Source organism: Rhinopithecus bieti, unplaced genomic scaffold, assembly GCF_001698545.2.
Source record: "Rhinopithecus bieti isolate Rb0 unplaced genomic scaffold, ASM169854v2 scaffold_62081, whole genome shotgun sequence".
Classification (NCBI taxonomy): Eukaryota; Metazoa; Chordata; class Mammalia; order Primates; family Cercopithecidae; genus Rhinopithecus; species Rhinopithecus bieti.
The window spans coordinates 104,257-119,809 of record NW_016823463.1 but is presented as its reverse complement, the minus strand read 5'-3'; the positions used below and the strand labels follow the sequence as shown (position 1 = coordinate 119,809).

At 39.6% G+C, this 15,553-nt stretch overlaps 1 protein-coding gene across 1 annotated transcript in view; it reads right to left on the bottom strand.

Moving 5' to 3' along the window:
- CEP43 (centrosomal protein 43) overlaps positions 1 to 15,553 on the bottom strand; it is a 41,926-nt gene that overhangs the window by 18,980 nt on the left and 7,393 nt on the right. The window contains exons 3-4 of the mRNA XM_017861630.1: positions 10,984 to 11,064; positions 8,228 to 8,287 (exon numbers count right to left, since the gene is read on the bottom strand). Of these exons, the coding sequence (XP_017717119.1) occupies positions 8,228 to 8,287; positions 10,984 to 11,064 (141 nt within the window). The remainder of the gene's footprint in view (positions 1 to 8,227; positions 8,288 to 10,983; positions 11,065 to 15,553) is intronic.

The window sequence follows — 15,553 nt, the reverse complement described above, 5'->3', positions numbered from 1 at the left end:
TACTAAAGAGAGCAGTATTGTGTAAAATACCTGTGGAGTACTAGAAAAAGCACTCAACTGAAACAAAGAATCTGGAATGTAGTCCAAAATTATTAACTGCATTTTTTTTTTTTAAGAAACAGGGTCTCACTATGTCACCCAGGCTGGTCTTAAAACTCCTGGGCTCAAGCAATCCTCCTGCCTCAGTCTCCCAAGTAGCCGAGTTTATGAGATTACAGGCACAAACTACACCCAGTCGTATAATCTTTTTTTTTTTTGAGACAGAGTCTTGCTCTGTCACCCAGGCTGGAGTACAGTGGGGCGATTTGGGCTAACTGCAACCTCTGCCTGCCAGGTTCAAGCAATTCTCCTGCCTCAGCCTCCTGAGTAGCTGGGATTTCAGGCGTGTGCTACTACGCTCGGCTAATTTTTATATTTTTAGTAGAAATGGGGTTTCGACGTGTTGGCCAGGCTGGTCTCGAACTCCTGACCTCAAGTGATTCACTTGCCTTGGCCTCCCAAAGTGCTGGGATTATAGGCATGAGCCGTGAGCCACCGTGCCTGGCCCATATAATCTTAAGTAAATTAATTTCCTAGGCATGAGTTTCCTCAAGAATTGAACTAGATTCGTATTTTTCAGACCAAATTATATCTAGGAGTTAAGAAAGAAGGGATGGATGGCTGAGAAAGAATTAAAGAGTAGTAACTACTGAACCATGGTGACCAAAGTCTGGGTTAGACATCATTAAACAAGACGCTCTTGAAGGATGGTTTCACTTTCCATATGGGTACAGACAGAATGCATTATGCATGTCTTATGATATATGTTTACATCTTTACACCAGGTAGAGGTCTTGACTAGTTGACGGTAGGCAAGATACATGCTGTGCAAATTTAGTGCCTTCTAGAGAGCTATACATTCCATTTTATTACTATAAATTAATGATTATAAAGAGATGTCTGAAAAAATAAATACCAAGTTATAATTTTAGACAACATATTTTCAAAGAGGCAGAAACTTTCAAAAATTTCCTAACAACTTTCTTGATGTTTTCCTGGTATTATCAAATACAGAAAAGTATTATGTAATTCACACCAGTTGTAATTTCTGATTTTCACATTGTTTTAATAATGGATTTATTTAAAAGAATATGCATTTGGAAATAAATACTCTGATGTGACATTTGTACAATGACATATGTACAATGACAGAGCCTGTGGCTATGACAGATTCCCCTTCTAAACACTCATGAGAAAGTGCCAAAGAATAACTGGCATGAAAGAAACTGAAAAATGTAAATGTAAAGCAACATTATGAGAAACAATAATTATTCTGATTTCCCCAAGAATTCACACTGCCAACGTAACTTAAATCCACATAATGAACTATCTAACATCAAAGCTGAACAACTAATAGGTATCCATGATTATTTTTTGACAGGTTTGACCAATATTCCTGCTATAGACAGAAAGACCAGTTTTAGGAAGACAAGTTTTACAGAGAATTACTGTATTACACAACACATACTTGTAAACATAACACAATTATTTTGTTTTAAAAATATAGTTCTCTTAATCCAGGAAGTAAAAATAAATTCTGAAACAATCTGCTTTGGAACTGCTCTCAAAATCAAGTTCTCAATCACACAGGAACATGTTACTGCTTTATAACTATGGCTCATTTTTGCCAAAAGATCATTACCCAACTAGGTTATTAATGAATTCACTAAACTTAATTCCAAATAAACTTCACTACTTAAAAAATCTACACAAAGAGGAGAAATATTTGTCATCAACACATTTTGCAGATTAAAACCAAAGTACTGAAAACGTTGAGAGCAGTTTCAATGGGTCCTCCAAGTATACAGCAGATGTATGTGTGTACACAGATGCGCAACCCACAAAAGGCCTTACCTGATAAACCGTCAAGTGAAAATATCACAAAGTTGAAAATGGGCACTTCATAGACATGATGAAGTGCAAAAACACAACATCCAAAAAATGTTGGATATTCATCCCCTGGCATCAGACTGCCTCATGACCATGTGGCTGACTGGAAGCCATGGCTCAACGTCACTGCCCGGCCCCAAGAGAGAATCGTACTACCGATTACTGTCCTGGGAAAAGATCAAAACTCAACGTATGGTATCTATTTAATGTATATCACTTTTGTATCATCATAAAGTCGAAAAAGCATAAATCAAACTGTTGTAACATCGGGGACCATCTGTATACGTATGTATACCCTGGAATCTGCTTTAAAAACCCTTACCCTTATCATGAGTTAAGACGAACTTATATTACATACACAAACTTCAGTTACTTGGGTTTTATATCACCTGGATTTAGCTAAGTTGAAGATTCAAAATGAAGCTAAATAACTAAGGTTAAGTATTGTTTAAAAACTAAAAAATATGATTTAAAAACAGGTGTGAGCCGCCAAGGCCAGGCATGGCAGCTCACACCTGTAATCCCAGCACTTTGGGAGGCCGAGGCAGGCACGAGGTCAATAGATTGAGACCATCCTGGCCAACATGGTGAAACTTGTCTCTACTAAAAATACAAAAAAAAAAAAAAAAAAAAATTAGCTGGGTATGGTGGCACACACCTGTATTCCCAGCTACTCAGGAGGCTGAGGCAGGAGAATCATTTCAACCCAGGAGGCAGAGGCTGCAGTGAGCCGAGATCACACCACTGCACTCCAACCTGGTGACACAGTGAGACTCCATCTCAAAAAAATAAATCAATAGAAATAAATAAATAAATAAAAAGTATATACACTGGCTGGGCCCGGTGGCTCATGCCTGTAATCCCAGCACTTTAGGAGGCTGAGGTAGGCAGATCACAAGGTCAGGAGATCCAAAACCATCCTGGCCAACATAGTGAAACCCCGTCTCTACTAAAAATACAAAAATTAGCTGGGTGTGGTGGCAGTGCTGTAATCCCAGCTACTCAGGAGGCTGAGGCAGGAGAATCGCTTGAACCAGGAAGTTGGAGGTTGCAGTGAGCCGTGATTGCACCACTGCACTGCAGCCTGGCAACAGAGAGAGAATCCATCTCAAACACACACACACACACACACACACACACACACACACACACACACATATCATGGCAATGCCTTAGAATTCATTCTCTGGACAAGCACAGAAGTTATGGGTCAAACCGTATCCCACAAATGAAATACGTTGAAACCCCTAACTCCCAGTACTTCAGACTGTGACCTTATTTGGAAAGTGTCACTGCAGATGTATTTAGTTAAGATGAGCCCATTCAGGAGTAGGGTGGGCCTAGGTCCTAACCCAGTGACTGGTATCCTTGTTAGGGGGAAGAGACACAGAGAAACACAGGGAGAAGTCCATGTGAAGATGGAGGCAAAGACTGAAGTAATCCATCTACAAGCCAAACAGCATGTGAGTCTAGCAGCCACCAGAAGCTGGGAACCACACCCCTCCTGGCACCTTGATTTCACATTTTTAAGCCTCTAGAAATGTGACACAATACATGTGTTGTTTTAAGCCACCCAGTATTGGTACTTATATTACATCAGCCCTAGGAAACAAATCAACTTATTTATAACAAAAAACTAAAACAAGTTTTGTCTTTTCACAAAAGTGAAGGACCTATTGCACAGCACTACAACGGTCATTAAGTTCTCTTGGCTGGAGCTCAAGACTACTAATAAGCTCTATCAGAAATTACAGTGCAGCCATAAGAAAGCTTTAGTATATATTTAAATCATCCAACAGTACACTCATATAATAAAGAAGCCAATCATTTCTGGACTAACAAAAAGGCAGCACTACAGAAGTTTCACAGTGAAAAACCTTAATTTTTCAGTAGTCAAAAACTGAATTGTATCACCAGACTGTCTTAAGAACCTGAAAAAAAAAAAGAATTTTTTCCAAACTGTTCATGTAGGAAACATCAGTCAAAGAAATACTATGGTGTTGCAAAAGTATTCAAAAAATTCATGCAATACAGTTGTCCGTCAGTACCCAGGACCCCTGCAGACACCAAAGTCTGAGGATGCTCAAGTCCCTCATATAAAATGCTATAGTATTTGCATATAGCCTACACACATCCTCCCATATGCTTTAAATCATCTCTAGATTACTTGTAATATCTAATAAATGTAATGTTATGTAGAAAGCTGTATACCATTATTTTAAAATTTGTATTATTGTTGGCCAGGTGCGGTGCCTCACACCTGTAATCCCAGCACTTTGGGAGGCCAGGGCAGGTGGATCACGAGGTCAGGAGATCAAGACCATCCTGGCTAACATGATGAAACCCCATCTCTACTAAAAATACAAAAAATTAGCCAGGCGTGGTGGCGGGCGCCTGTAGTCCCAGCTACTCCGGAGGGTGAGGCAGGAGAAGGGCGTGAACCCGGGACGCGGAGCTGGCAGCGAGCCGAGATCACACCACTGCACTCCAGTCTGGGCAACAGAGAGAGACTCCATCTCAAAAACAAAATAAATAAAAATAAATAAATAAATAAGTAAAATTTGTATTATTATTTTTTAACCATTTTCCATCCACACATGGTTGAATCTGCAGGTGTGAAAGCAATGGATGTGAAACCTGCAGATATGAGGACTGCCTGTATTTAATTCTCTTCCCCACCCATGCCTCTGTCCCCCACCTCCCTCCCTGCCAATGACAGTTTCTGATCCATGACTTACTAATGAATTATTTAGGGAAGTAATTTTACTACAGTTCTAACAGACATATATTTTGAAAGTTTAATTTGCTCACCTAGAAAAGTAAATACTGCAAAATTCCAGGACCACAAAACAAACCTTTCTAAAAACTCAACTGCTTCTAGAGAAACTCTATCCTTTCCATCTATAAACAATCTGTAATTCCTACAGATCACAATAGAACCATGATTTTCTAGCTTTAGGAGTAAGACTTAAAGAGGACCCTACAAATAGCTTTTCTACTTTCTACATCCTCAGCCCTCCCACCCTACCCAACCAGCAGCTCATGGAGTTCAGTTAACAAGTGGTGCCAAGATGTCAAGTCTAGAGTCTCTAATGGTTAGGATTACAGAGCTGACCAGGCAGAAATGGAAGGGCTAAGTGTGGGAACATTCATGTATCCATGTATCCATTCATTAAGGATGGTGTGGGCGTGTGATAGGGAATGATAACATCTGGTTTGGAAAATCCTGAGGTGAGTGCCAAAGATACAAAAACATATGCTCCAAAACCTACATGTAATGTGAAAAAGCATCTCAATACATATTAGTTTTAAAACATCTGCAAACTGGGCCAGGCACGGTGGCTCATGCCTGTAATCCCAGCACTTTGGGAGGCCGAGGCAGGAGCATCACTTGAGCCCCACAGTTGAGGATCAGAATGCGCAACCAGAGCAAGACTCCTGCCTCTACAGAAAAACATTTTTTAAAAAATTAGCCAGGTGTGCTGGCATGCACCTGTTGTCCTAGCTACCCAAGAGGCTGAAGTGGGCACCTGACCCCAGGAGGACAAGACTGTGGTAAGCCATGATCACACCAATGCACTCCAGCCTAGGCAACAGAGTGAGACCTTGTCTCTAAAAAGAAAAAGACACCTGAAAACTATTTGTAAGAAGAAAGGATGATCTTTCATATTACATTTGGTATAATGATGAAGAGCAACTAATTCTAAATATTAAAAACAAAAAAAATATAAATCTTACTCAACATTTCCAAATGGTAAAACCTAAGCTAGTAGGGCCTATCAAAAGTCTGTTATAATTTTCTGATACTTTTTTTTTTTCAAACAATTAGGATGTTTGGTACAATGAAATGGTATACAATGAGATAAATTATCACAGATGATACTTTGGAAGTCAACAAGTGTTAATATATATTTCAAAATTATTAATTCATCTAAAAATTGCCCTCCCATTTCGTATTTATACTCCTTGTATGCCAAATCTTTTATCTGTAACCTTTATTTTTATCTTTATTGTCTCTCAGCAACAACAAAATAAGAACTTCAGTTTTGCCCAAGTTACATCAGTCCAAAACCCTACAAATCAATTCTAACTATACATATTAATGATTTTTTAAAGTTTATTTATAATATGAATATAGCTTCCCTGAAGAAAGTGCCCAGGGTCTCTGAATGAACCACTAGTACTTGCCCCCTCCTGCATTCGAAAGCAATTGGACACATGCGACACTCCTGATCAGTGCTCCAGAGTTCCGGGAGCAGTGGTACCCTTGGCCCTCCTGCATCGCATGCCCAGTTCACGTCTGCAGGACAAGCGGGGCTCCCACGATGGCTTTGCACACCTTGGGAGGTGCCACTCACCTACCATGTGAATGGCTCCATCTGGAGTCTTGCTGTGTACAACCCCAACCACATGCAACATAGCATCTGGATGATGAAGATGTTGAGAATGTTAAGGCTGCTAGGAACTTACTGCATGCACAAGGCAAAGCAGAAAGGCAGGGGAACAAAGAGCTAAGGGCTTACCCATGTAAGTAAGACTGGCAATAGGCCACACAGGGTACAATACAGACTTCTCACAAGGCAGTTCAGAAACAAGATCAGAAATGTACAGGGAAAAAGATTTCCAAGTAATTGAGGAAGCATCCTGGCCTCCAGGAACATAACAATGAAATAGAAGAGACCCAAATTACGGACTAAATCCTGGGATATGGGCCCATCTAGGTTCTTCAATCCCCTCTCAAGTCAGGGCACACACTACACTCTGCCCAAAATACAGCGAAAGCAAAATCTGGCCCATCACAGTTATATCACATCACACAAAGTGAAAACCACATCTCTTAGCATGCCTAGGCTCTATGTATAAACTTCTTGAAAATGTTTCAGTTGTTTAAAACCCACAACAGCAATAAGATTATAAAGGCTTAATACTATAAAATATGCTTTTAAATTTTAGAAAAGTCCAAGAAACTGATTTTTTAAATCTATTAAGAAGTTTTACATCTTACTTAAGGTATGTCTCATCTCTCCAATTAAACTATAAACTCCTTAAGTGAGAACTGTTACATGTGTTGCCCAAAGCACTGACACACAATAACTTTCACTATGTAAATGTTAAAAAAAAAAACAACTTAATCATTATTTTAGAGCATCTTCTTGTTTAATAATGCATAAAGAACAGTGTGAACAAAGAGAATACAATAATAGGAATTTACCTTTGAAACTACTAGAACTAAAGCCAGCTAACACAACAGGTGGAATTTTTAAAAAGCTTTAATGTTGAAGATTTTCAACTTAGTGAAAATATCTATACATAACCGAAGCTCAACACAGGACTAATGAATCTCACAGAACTGAAAATTAAACATTTTGTCTTATCCTAAGTAGATGTAAAAACTGTACTGATAATGTTTCTAAAACTTCTAATATTTAAATTTCATAAGCAGCTAATCTATCAGATTAGTCAATTTTTGCAATCTTTAGGGGAGGAGGAAAAGCAGCCAAGGCCTTGGTGGTATGCAGCACTGGCCCCAGCAGTCTACTGTGAGCAGGGGCCCTGAATAAAGGGTCACGAAAGTGCAATTGTCTGAAAATGACAGAACACAAAATGTCTTGGAGGAAATAAGTTTATTTTAATTTATCAATGGGAACTTATCCAAAAAATAGTTTGATGTTCTATTTTCCTCAGATAAAAATCAATGTTAATAATATGTGCTTAATCATCCATTCAAAAGAAAAATCCTTATTTTCAACTTTTTTAATTGCCAACAAAACAGAAATTTTCAAAGTAAAACTGAGAGCATGGTTTTAAGATTCGACAGTATGATTTTCACCTGGATAAAAGCTGACAGTGAAATTTACTTTTTATTTCATGCCATCCTTATTTTTTTGTGTTTTTAGACAGAGTCTCACTCTGTCACCCATGCTAGAGTGCAATGGCACGATTTCAGCTCACTGCAACCTCGCTTTCTAGGTTAAAGCGATTCTCCTGCCTCGGCCTCCCGAGTAGCTGGGATTACAGGCATGTGCCACCACCGCCAGCTAATTTTTGTATTTTAGTAGAGGCGGGGTTTCACCATGTTGGCCAGGATGGTCTCGAACTCCTAACCTTAAGTGATCCACCCGCCTTGGCCTCCCAAAGTGCTGGGATTACAGGCGTGAGCCACCGTGTCCAGCCTCAAGTGACATTTCGTAAGAAAACTGAGAACCCAACCTGACAGGAGCCCAGCACTCCAGGAGGCCCCAGAGTCGAGACCTGATGCCCACAGGCTGCTTTTCTCCTCTGCCCTCATGCGTGTTACCTTGTCACCAGCCTTCTGCCCGCTTGTCTTCTTCTTACCTTGTCCTTTATACCTTGGTATCTGAGCATGAGAATAAAATGAGATTTTACCACAAAATAGAAATCTTTAAAAATAAATTAACTCATTAGCAAACAAAGATGCCTATTGAAAAATGTCTCAGAAGTGCAACATCTAGTGAATATGTTCTGTGAGGTCTGCTTTTTTGGTCCTTTCTTAACTCTATTCCTAAAGTGATCTACGTCATGTTTACTATTTCCAATAGTTACTAGGTCAAACACAGATAGTGTAGCCTCCACCTGCTCAGCTTCTACTGGGAGGAGAATCACCTCTTTCATGCTACATTTTAGCAGCATACTAAATAAGACTCACTTGAGTTCCTAGGAAACTTCCTTGAAGACTTGTCCTGACCTCATCTGATCTTTCTCAGGAACACACAAAGCTGGTTCCTAAAGGCTGGGTGGACGCTACTCTTGGAGAGTTTCTAGCATTTCCCATGGGCCCTCAAGGCTGATTAGGTGCCAGTAGGAGGTAGCTAGCAAGAAGAGGGTAGGGAAAGTACTGGATCCCAAATCCAGGTCCTTTAGTACTACAGAAATTGCATTTTACGTGTCAAAATAAGGGTTTATCTTAGAACAGATGCAACCCTACACAAGGACTATCTAGGGTGTTTCTGAAGCGGGTTTATGAGGTCAACTGAGAAATGGGGATTCAACTAGAATAACGGGATGGCAGCAGGAGAAGCAGAGACAGCTGTTAGGACAAACGCTGTTCTCGAAAGCAGCCTCAGGACAGTCCCCGCTTCTCTGGAAAAACTCACAGCATCATTTCCTGACTGACCTAAAACATTGAGATTCTCATTTTAATTCTTAGATCTCATTTTAATTCTTAGATCTTTAATTCACTTAGATCTCATTTTAATTCTTAGATCTCTCTACATACTTAAAATGTATGTAGAGAGAATAAGAGTACATAAAACAGACTTTAATATTTTACCCAGAAGACATACTCTATATGTAGAAGGTTAGGATTGCTAATTTGCTTTAAACATAGTAATAATTTGCTAAAAAGAGCTTCCAAATAGTCAAATGCTATAGGTACTGATAAGTATTTTGGAATATTCATTAATTTTAATTTTTCTAAAGCCAGATATTTTCATGAAAAGTAAAGCTTACTTACATAGGCTGTTTTATTTGCAATTAATTTAAAGAAATTTTAAAAACTTACTCATGACCTTATTCTGTCTTTGGGGTTATAGCCTCCTACGAGTATTTAGGAAAAAAAAAAATTTTAAAAAGGCCTTCCCTACACCAACTAGGAATCTCAGAAGGAGCAACTATAAACAATACAATAGTTGTTCCCTTGGTTAGAAATAAAGTATAAAATTCCTTTAGTTTTCCAAACTTAAATAAAAGGAGCAACAACATCAAAGAACAAGCAAAAAATAACAGCAATCGTTCAGCAATGTTCTGTGCCTAGACATTTAAAAAAGAAAGGAATCTTGTAGTATAATCACTACGTTCTGGAATTTCATCTATTTAAAAAGATGCAACTATATCTGAGGGTCGATCCAGCACCATAAACCCACATGGGGCCTCATCTTTTGGAATGGACTCCACGGCATCACTCTGTTCTTATGGAATGAAAATCAAAGGGAAAGTCAAAGAATACAAACCTGACCTGTCATGGACTGCAGGTTTGTGTAGTCTACAAACCCCCAGCTCCTATGTTGAAATCCTAACCCTCGATGTGATGGTATCAGAAGGTCGAGCCTTTGAGGGGTGAGCAGATCATGAGGGTGAAGCCTTTGTGAATGGGATTAGGGCCCTGACCCCAGAGAGCTCTCTCACCCTCTTTCCACCACATGAGGACACAATGAGAAGGCAGCTCTCTGTAACCTAGAAGAGGGACCTCACCAGACCTAACCACAGTGATGCTGTGATCTTGGACTTCCAGCCTCCAGAACTCCAGAGGAAAAATGTGTTGTTTGTAAGCTGCCCAATCTATGGTACTTGGCAGCCTGAACAGACTACGACAGACCCAAACCTATCCTTTGATAAGACCGCCCGGGACTACCAATTCAAGCTATACTCTTGAGAAAACAAATTTCCTGACAATCATCTTTCTATCCATTCCTACATATCCTGGATCTTAAATTCAAAGTGTACAGCTCATTTTTTTTCTTTATGCTTAACTTCTGAAATCAAGTCTTACCTTTAACAACTCATAAACACACAAACAGATGCACACATGCATACACACATAAATGTAACCAAAGTACATATATTTTCTTAGAAATTCTATCAAAACAGCCCATGTATATTAAAAGCCATCATGATTTACAATTCTGAATCCCATCACCCATCTAGAAGTCTAAAATATTCATTCAATATTATATCCTGTAATACATATTCCCAGCTTAATATTCTCAAGTTAGGAATTTATAAATGAAAAGTAAGTAAATCTCCTTGTTAATAGGAGAAAAACGTCCAAAGTACCAAATAAATCCAAATATTCTGATTCTGTTACTTACCAGCACATTCCTTTCTACGATACAAATGTCAAACCACCACCAACAAAGCAAAAAAAAAAATTTTTTTTAATGTATACTTAATGGAAAAAAAGCACCTTCAAGAAACTAAAGAGCCCATGTGTTATAAAAAACAATACAACTTGTAACAAGAAAGACTAGAGAGAGAAGAGCAGAGCCCTCTGGAGTTGAGTCCAGACATGACTTCTGGGTTCTGCAGCTCACTCACCTTACTTGGTATTGTCTGTGCACTTGTTTTTCCCTCTGGTGACTTTGGCGGAGGATGTGCATCAGATAGATCTAGTGCACCCTAAAATATTTTAGTTTAAAATTAAAATACATTTAAAAATAAAACACGAATATACCAACTACACTCCAATAGAATTTTAGCATTTAGAAACACTATACAATGTTGGTATTTTATTTCTTCTTTATTAAAGTAACCATTCTTTTTAGATTTTCCTCTAATTTTACCCCCTCAAAAACCTTCTACACATCCCTAGATTCTAATTACCTGCAAAATATTTCATTCATTCACTTTGAACAGGATACTGTCTCCACTGAAATCTGTCCCAGGTCTACCATTCCAGCATTTACTTCCTCACTTCCCTTCTCCCTAGTCTCCAGATAAATAATATCCTGTAATTCTCTAAGATCTACTTTTTGCCCTCCTTGAATTTGTTTCCCTACTTCATTTTATCTCAAGAAAAAATACCAAATAACAATTTTCATTAAAAATACTTTACCCCTTCAAATAGTAGTATACTCTTCCACTTTTCTACTTCCACACCTGTTCCAGCCCAGCTTCCACAGGAGTCATCTGTGTCTGCTGCCTAGTGCCCTGTCACCACAGGGTTCTGAGCACTGTGGTTAAATCACTTCCTACAATTCATCCACGACCAGAACAAGCTCTATGACACTGTGTACATATTAAATATTGGCTGTTTGTTACAAAAATCCTTTTATGACTGACAGTAACTTTTTAAATAGGAAAACGTGCTGCTCTTCATAACTTCAGTTCTCCCTCTTCAGTCCCATTATTTCTGATGGTAATACTATCTTCTTCTAGGCTAAAATCCTTAAACTGGCCTTTGAGAGCTTTTCTTTTCTCATATCGCCTTCTATGACCCTGCCCCAGGCCAAAATATTAGTTTACCAAGTCTTCTTGATTCTTAAAAGGTCATCTTAATCTATCCATTTCTTTTTCTTTCTTTCTTAATCTTTCTTTTTTTTTTGAAACAGGGTCTCAGTCACCCAGGCTGGAATGCAGTGGTGGATCTCGGCTCACTGCAATCTCCACCTCCCAGATTCAAGTGGTCCTCCCACCTCAGCCTCTCAAGTAGCTGGGATTACAGGAAGGCACCACCACATCTGACTTTTTTTTTTTTTTGAGACGGAGTTTCATTCTTGTTGCCCAGGTTAGAGTGCAATGGCGAGATCTTGGCTCACTGCAACCTCCGACTGCCAGGTTCAAGCGATTCTCTTGCCTCAGCCTCCAAGTACCCAGTTAATTTCTTGTATTATTTATTTATTTATTTATTTTTTGAGACAATCTTGCTCTGTGGAGTGCAGTGGCGTGATCTCGGCTCACCACAACCTCCATCTCCCAGGTTCACGCAATTCTCCTGCCTCGCCCTCCTGAGGAGCTGGGACTACAGGTGCACGCCACCATGCGGGTGGATCACCTGAGGTCAGGAGTTCGAGACCAGCCTGGCCAACGTGGTGGAACTCCATCTCTACTAAAATACAACCTCGGCTCACCTACGGCTGGGGAGCATCCAATAAAATCAAACCAAAGTCACATTAAAGCGGGTGGGGCATAGCAACCTAATTCTTGAGGTGGTTAAAATGCAGTTGTGGTAAAAAAAAAAAAAGTATCAGTAATTTAGTTCAGTGAACTTAACCTATAGCTACTTTTCTACAGCCAAAGTCAAAAGCTAATAAAAGCTCTAATTTTTTATTTCATTATAAATGACAGGTTTTCTTCCAAAGTAATAGAAAACACTAATAAATAATGAAGAGCCAAAACATACATCTTTGAGGTCTCTATTTTAAGTATTTTATCTATCTGTTTATATACATACACACAAACTATTAAAATTAAATACCCAGATATTAGGAAGGGAAAACTAGCAGAAAATGGAGATGAGATGCCCAACTTAGTGGTTCAGCAACTTGGGGGAGTAAAACAACTACCTTTTGAGGATACAGAATTCCTATCGTGGGTCTATTTGACAGAATCACAGCTACAAAAAAGTCCAGACAAACTTCAGGGGAGGCCTCAAATCCACAAGTCAGAATGGAGTAGTGAAGAACAGCAATTCTGTGTCCATTTTCACATCACACCCACTACACAGGAATGCTACTGGGTGTCATTTTGAGGTATACATCTTATCCAGCAGAGAACAGAAAGCCCTCCAGCAATTACTCCTTCTTCCACAGCCTGTTACCAAAGCTACTGGGTGCAAGGTGGAGAGTGAATCCTTCCTGACAGAATAACTGAATCTAGAGCACATGTGAACAGTCGGTGCTTGGGATGAAACCAAGGAGTCACAGGAATAGAATCAATGAAAACAGAGAAGCGAGCAGGAAGAACTGGAAGAGGGTTATTTGCAGGGAGTAAGGTGGGATTTGCTTTTGTCTTTATGTTTTTACTTTTTTAGCAGTAAAGAGAAGAAAGTAAGTTTTTCCACACAGGATTCGAATGTACTATTGGGTTATCCAGGGAGGTATGTTTTGTGAAGAGCTGGAAATTCTAGTTTGGAGCTAGGATAAAGGACTGAGCTGGACTTAGGCAGACTGCACTGAACTTAAACAGTCATCCATACAATAACAAGAAACAGTAATACTAATACAGTCGTCCCTCAGTATCCACAGGGGATTGGTTGTAGGACTCCACTGTGGACACCAAAATCCAAGGATGCTCAAGTCCCTTATGTGAAATGACATATTTGCATATAACTTATATACTTCAAATCATGTCTAAATAACTTATATCTAATACAATGTAAATGCTATAAAAATAATTTTATACTAGATTTGCATTCTTTTGTTGTACTGTATCTGAACATTTTTCTTTGAGATGGGAGTCTCGCTCTGTCGCCAGGCTGGAGTGCAGTGGCACAACCTCAGCTCACTGCAACCTCCACCTCCTGGGTTCAAGCAATTCTGCCTCAGCCTCCCAAGTAGCTGGGACTACAGGTGCACACCACTACGCCCAGCTAATTTTTCTATTTTTAGTAGAGACAGGGTCTCACCATGTTGGCCAGGATGGTCTCCATCTCTTGATGTCATAATTTGCCCACCTCGGCCTCCCAAAGTGCTGGGATTACAGGCATGAGCCACCGCGCTCAGCTAATCCGAATATTTTCAATTCACAGTAAATTGAATCCACTGATGCCTACTATAATGACACACAGAGTCCTCCGTGCCAAGCACTGTGCTCAAAGCTTCACACATCTTGCTTCCTTAGACCCCCTCCAGACCTGCAGGCATGATACTTCTGTGACCTCCATGTTGCAGATAAGGAACCTGGGCACACAGAGGCTGAGTGACTGCAGGCTCACAGAGCTAGAATGTAGCAGAGCTGGGGTTTCACCCAAGTAACCTGGTTCCAGAGTCCACGCTAGTGGTATGTTAAGGAAGAAAGATCAATCTAGACACAAAAATGTGCATAAACACCACTGCAATGAGGTGAGCCAAAGCACAACTACTAAACAGAAAAGAAAATGAAAGGGCAGTTAGAAAGAGAAGAGAGTTCTTCAAGGACACAGAAGCCAAGAGGGGAGAGCCAACAGAGGTCATCATGACCTACAGATTGCTGGCCCCAGGAGACTGGGTTCTTTAGTTTGTTTTTGATTGCCTAGTCCCCAGCACAGCATCTATCAAATAAGCATACAATAAAAGCTTGCTGAATATTGATAAATGAAGGAATGAAATTATATGCACAAGCTGAAGTGATAACTTGTGCTCTGGGTGAGCCACCTCACTCCCAGCCAGCCCGGGATCTGGCTATGCTCTCCTGCTCCCACACTTGACTGGCACTGTTCCAACTTCTCGGAACACCCTTCCCAATCCTCGCCCCACAACTGACATCCTACTCTCACTTTAAAATTGACTTCAATAAAATTTTGGCATGTGACAATCGCTTCCTCTTCTAAACTATTCATAACATGTTTGCAAATAATGTGTTAAATGACAATTCCTCCATAATCTTAAACTGTTATTTAAATGTTAATTTCCTTATTTGAGCACATTTTATCTAAAATGGCTATGCGCTCTTCAGAGACATAGAAGTTTCTTATATTTTATCTTATGGTACCCACAAAGTCTATTTACCATGCCTTATATATATTAGTACTCAGGCAAGCTTTATCAATTTTCAAAAATTCTAATAGAAAGTATCCTCTGAGATTCACCAAAGAAAATAAGTAGGAAACCTATATAGCCCTCCACATTCTTACCTATAAATTGGACTAAAAGATCACATTTAATCAAATATCTGTAACAGTTACAGATGTTACCTATGTCTATAAAACAGAGTATCTTTATGTAAAATTAATGTATGAAAATAAAAATTAGATCATTCATCTCATTAGCACAATTTCTAAAAAAAAGGTTGAGTATGGGCCGGGCGCGGTGGCTCAAGCCTGTAATCCCAGCACTTTGGGAGGCCGAGACGGGCGGATCACAAGGTCAGGAGATCGAGACCATCCTGGCGAACACGGTGAAACCCCGTCTCTACTAAAAATACAAAAACTAGCCGGGCGAGGTGGCGGGCGCCTGTAGCCCCAGCTACT